General features: G+C 39.1%; 2 protein-coding genes and 1 pseudogene across 2 annotated transcripts, besides 1 other annotated feature; all 3 read left to right on the top strand. All coding sequences in view use genetic code 12, as the record gives it.

Annotated features, from left to right (window-relative positions):
- Positions 1 to 935, top strand: part of CORT_0H02050 — a pseudogene marked incomplete at its 5' end in the record, with an annotated part of 939 nt that extends 4 nt beyond the window's left edge.
- Positions 1 to 935: part of a sequence feature (incomplete, gene starts within a gap in the genome sequence) that runs on past the window's edge.
- A 663-nt stretch (positions 936 to 1,598) lies between these two features.
- CORT_0H02040 (Grc3 protein) lies at positions 1,599 to 2,879 on the top strand (the record flags this gene model as incomplete). Its single annotated transcript, XM_003871392.1, has 1 exon — positions 1,599 to 2,879. One exon carries the CDS (start codon positions 1,599 to 1,601, stop codon positions 2,877 to 2,879), a length of 1,281 nt encoding a protein of 426 aa, XP_003871441.1.
- A 531-nt stretch (positions 2,880 to 3,410) lies between these two features.
- CORT_0H02030 (Grc3 protein) lies at positions 3,411 to 4,790 on the top strand (the record flags this gene model as incomplete). The annotated part of the gene is made up of 1 exon (XM_003871391.1): positions 3,411 to 4,790. One exon carries the CDS (start codon positions 3,411 to 3,413, stop codon positions 4,788 to 4,790), a length of 1,380 nt encoding a protein of 459 aa, XP_003871440.1.
- Positions 4,791 to 5,157: the final 367 nt, after the last annotated feature.

The raw sequence follows: 5,157 nt of genomic DNA, 5'->3' as shown, positions 1-5,157 counted from the left end.
AAATTAATGGTATTTATGACGAACCTAAAAAGCGTGGTCGTAAACCTCTTCTCACCGAAGAACACAAAGTCTTTTTGAAAGAATTGGTTATTTTAAACCCGACTGGTACCTTGGACTTCTTGTTGGATAAACTAAGGAGTACATTCGAGTGTGTGAAGGCAAGTGTTTCTAATATTTATGACTTTCTCACCAAGGTATGCAAGTTCAGTCTTCAGAGACTTTCTAAATGGGCCACGAGACGAGATCTGCCAGAATTAAAACAGGAGAGATTCGGTGGGCACTCGAACATAAAAATGCAATCGATTTTGAAAAGAACTGTGTTTTCATTGACGAGGCGGGCTTCAGCATCAGTATGATACGGGAATATGGATGGCCGAAAGTAGGTGAAAAGGCAGTCCTTAAAGTTCCTGTCACCAAATGCCTCAATGTGTCATTTTTAGGAGCCATCTCTTCCAAAGGATGCGTTGACCTGAAGGTTCGACTTCCGGCCGAAACTGCCCCTAACAAAAAGAGAAAGATTGATTCCAATACCACAGTTTCAGAAAAAGACAGGAGTTGGTACTACAGCCGCTCATTTGTATGCATTCGTGATATCTGTGCTTAAAGAAATTGAAGCAAGAAAGACACTTAAAGAGATCAAGTATTTGATACTTGACAACACAGCCATCCATAAACGTCACGATCTCTAGTTGCTCGTAGCACCGAGTGGGATGGAACTAGTATTTTTGCCAGCTTATTCACCGGCTCTAAATGCAATTGAAGAGTTCTGGTCAGTATGTAAGGCTAAAGTTAAGCGGTCAAACTTATCTAGAAAAGAACAATTAACTCCAAGGGTAAGAGAAGCAACAGCAAAGATAGCCTTAGAAAGCTATCAAGGTTTCTGTAAACATGCCAGTAGCTTCGTACCATACTGTTTAGAGAAGAGATCTTTCTAAACTGCATGGACTCTTGTGAATAGGAAGGGGACAGCTTTTGGCTTGGGAAAATAACTGCAAAAGTCCCCCCAAGAGAGGCGAGTAGAAAAGGACTAAGCTCAGACAAAAAACATTTGGTTTGATATTATTTCATACTTTTAATATAATTACCCTAATTCCACAGGATCAAGTTCAATCGGGTCAGAGGTATGGAAATTCTTTTGGGTAATAACGTGGTATGAACAATTATGTCGCTGTAGTATGAAACAAAAATAAAAAGACTGTATTAGCATAACCCCATTGGTTGGCATCAAATGGAAAAATTACACAAACATTTTTTTCTGTGCTTCTACTGAAGTGACGAGCTATACAAGAGAAACCAGAAAACAAAAAATGTAAGTTTTAACGATGTTGCCTTAGTTTCCCATACATGAGAAACATTTTCCAAGCTGATTCAGATTAATGACTTCACATGAGATGCATAGTATACTAGGTTAATCACATGCAAGAACGGCTACACAAGTCTCACTACCATCGATGATGAGATGCACTTTTGCAATCAACAATTTAGCGCCGATAAGCCAGTTCGAAAATGAGGAAACTATAGGAGAGATACGAAAATTATAAATAATAGGTCGGTTTCCATGAATGTTGTCCTATTGAACAAAGAGCTTAAGCAGCGCGATGATTTCCTTGTCAAGTTTACCTGTTGAGGTATTGAAAGAAGTTTTCCATCATCTCAACCAACACTATACGTTAACGTTAGCTCCACTACATTCCAGATTTTACTACATTGCCAAACCCAAATTGTACAGGAACATATATGTTTATTCACCATGGCCAATATACGACGAGCTGAAGAAACCAAAAGATTGGAATGAAACTTTTCACATTTCGAAAAGTCTCAACAACCTCAAGAGCAAAAAGTATACAATAATATCATCCGATACGCTTGAGAGATATTTAGCGAAAATGGACAGGGCGCAAGAAATTTATCATTTTGAATTGTATGTTTACAATGTGACAATGATTGACTGCATTCTAAGGCATTTTACAACAATTCGCTATTTTGAAACACTTCTCAACTACAAACCTCCAGAGCCTGGTGAAAGTGCAGATTATAAGGTGTACAACTCCCTTGATCTTTACCATGATGTTACTGTTCTTGTTTCCCCTGATTTTCGACAGTACTCAGATACTTTCAAGTTGTTTCACATTCCCTACCGAGATTTACCTGTCGTTTTGGAAAGCGTTGATAGGGTAAAGCAATTGACAGAGATGGGACTTCGCTTAGTTCTTGATTGGCGCCATAAGCTTTTTCTTTGTACTATAAAAGTTCCCGTGCTCGAGATCTACTATGAATTCATGTATATGACAGGGAATTTTAAATTGATTGACTATTTTGATACCAGCTCTCTTAGGGAGTTGTCACTAAAAGGAGATATTGACGTGAACACGTTTTTCTCCAACGGTGATTTAGAAAAAGACTTTCCACATTTGGTACAATTATGTTTAAGGTTAATCGGTAAAAGACCTTCTGCAGTTCAGGATCTAAGACATTTTAGCCATGGTAAACTATTATCCCTTATTGTGTCAACCCACGCCAATGCTGAGTGTGATGCTAGGGCCGTATGTGATTTGACCCCCAGGTACCCCAGTAGTTGCATTAACTGGTGGATGGAGGAGCCGATAAATGGTTCAATGTTACACACACACAATATGAAAGTCTTGAGTCCCAATCTCCCGTATGGTACTATCGGCTATCATTTCCATAGCAATGAAGATTTGACAAAATTTAAACATACTGTTGTTACTGGCACTGGAGAGGTGGTGGAGGTGAAGTTCAAAAAGTGGTATACAAATGATGAATTATACACCATATACATGAAATCCGCGTGGCCTCCAGTATTTCGACATAGAGTTGAGAAAGGTTGCGCAAATTATTATACTAGTCCTTATTGGTAGCTGATGGCACTTTGTGAACAAGGCAACAAAGAGAACTAGCAGTCGCTTCTTTTTTTTTTTTTTGTGTGTGTGTGTGAGTTGTTGTTTTGTTGGTCTCCTTTGTTGTTAAATTGTTGATATATCATCATCTTTTGTTACTAATCACAATATGCAATCGATCATGTTGATCTCAAACCCGCGGGACTTGCAAGGTTTTAAAATTTTCGATCATCTTCAAGTGGGTGAGCAAATATCAACTTTTGAAGAGTACTCCATTATGACAAAACCAAAGAAAATTTCAGATATGCTCGAAGCGTTTTTAGAGAAGACTAATAGAGGGCAAGTAGAGGATGACAAATTACGTGAGCTTATGATAGATCGATACGGGGAATCTTTTCTGCTTGAAGAATCAGAAAAACAGGAGGTGTTGAGCATTACCAACAACGTTGCCAGATTCATAGATATTGGTAAACCCCCATTAAAGGCCGACTTATCAGATAAATCCATAACTGTGATAGAAAAGATTATCAGTGACTTGCAATTTTACGCAAGATGCAAGTACCGTGGTGCAAAGGAGTACGCGGATTCATTGAACAACGTGATCACGGTATCTTTAGTTTTATTTTTTATCCCAAATTTATCAGACGTGCCTTAAGCACCAAGTTAAGTGCACGTTTAGATTTGGACAAGTATAATGATTTTGAGATATCGGTCACCCCAAACATTGGTAACTTTCAGAGGGAAGATTTGATGCTGATGCCGGTACAAGGGTTCACTCAGTGTACACTACCAGAATTCAAAGTACCTCCCACTCAATTTATTGATTTTATTGAACCTCCTTGGGCAACAAGATTGGCGGAATTGTACATATATCCCATTGTACGATTCGCTTATGCTCAAGGGGGGTCTGAAGTGGAGTGCAAGATTGAATTCGACAGAGAATGTCTTTTGAGAGATGGTAAGAAAAAGAATCGCCCTGATTACACTGTGAAGGTACAAATAAAGCCGGCAAAAGGAAAGGAAGCGGAATCAGGAGATAAAGGGAATTCCGAGGTTGATTTAACATGGGTTGCGGAAGTCAAACTGTGTACCCTCAACAACATTTGTGACACGACGAAGGCATCGCACAAAGCAATCTTGCAACAGGTTATTATAGAAATGTGGTTTGCGACATCAAAGATAGGTTTCCTCATATCATTGGACCTGATTATTAAGATTACTGTAAAAGATATCAACAATGATACAGTAAAGATTGAGGTCGAAGATTGGGCAGAAGAAATGCTTGGTGTTGGAGGATGTTTACTTGTGGCTTTAGCCAAACTTAGAGAAGACGACTTTAAGATGTCAAAACTGGATCGTGAGAAGCTTGAGAGAATAATTTTTAAAGAAAATGCTGAAAGGACTCACTCCGGTCAGAGTTTTGGTGCCCAAAGTAAGGAGTCTGAAGGAAGTTCCAATGATGATTCTGGTGCTGGTGCTGGTGGTGGTGGTGGTGGTAAACAAGGTTCACCTGGTAAAGGTTCCGGTTCTAGTGGGGCAGCAGATGTACCAGGTGGTGACCATGACAGTCCTAAAAAACGCGCCAAGCGTTCCATGCGTAAACTCAAGGAAGTCAAGGCCAGTATCAAGCATCTATTCCACCTCGAAGAACCACCTAAAGAAAATAGGGCTCCCGATTCTCATAAAGAAGAAGTTGTGGGCAAAAAAGCTGCAGAGCACATTCCGGATAGTGGAGCTCTTAATAATTATGAAGAAGAAGAAGCTAAAGTAGTTGAATCGAGCAAAGATGGAGAAGAGAACAAGGAAAACATGAATCCTCTCGAAGCAGAAGAAGGAAAAAAAGACGAAGGTTTGGGAACTCAAAGGAGTGAATCTTCACCTCCCTCTAAACTTGGTACTGTGATGTCATTCTTTAAAAGGCACATGGAGTAAGGGCTTTCTTTAGAAATGGCTATATTGTCTATAAATGTCTTGGGGAGATGAGTAATTTCAGTTGGTTTGGTAAATTAGCTATCCATTGACATAAGTGTCTTTATTCAAGAAGAAAAGTATATATTGTTAGCTAGAAAAGAATATATTATTAGCTAGAAAAAGTAAAGGTTGATTATCTCGAACATGCTTTGTGGGTAAGTCTCAGGAAAGTTTGATTCTCTCATATAGTCATATAATCAGTCCTCCATCCCTCTCTCTTACCGCATATTCTCTATTCTATGCCCCAATATAAGTCAGCCGACTTCCAATCGCCAACCAATCAACATTGAATACTCTTTTGTCGTGTAGGCATTGAAACTTAATCAAC

The sequence above is a fragment of the Candida orthopsilosis genome (genome assembly GCF_000315875.1).
Source record: "Candida orthopsilosis Co 90-125, chromosome 8 draft sequence".
NCBI classification, from domain to species: domain Eukaryota; kingdom Fungi; phylum Ascomycota; class Pichiomycetes; order Serinales; family Debaryomycetaceae; genus Lodderomyces; species Lodderomyces orthopsilosis.
The sequence above is the reverse complement of the archived record's forward strand: the minus strand, read 5'-3'. Positions and strand labels throughout refer to the sequence as shown.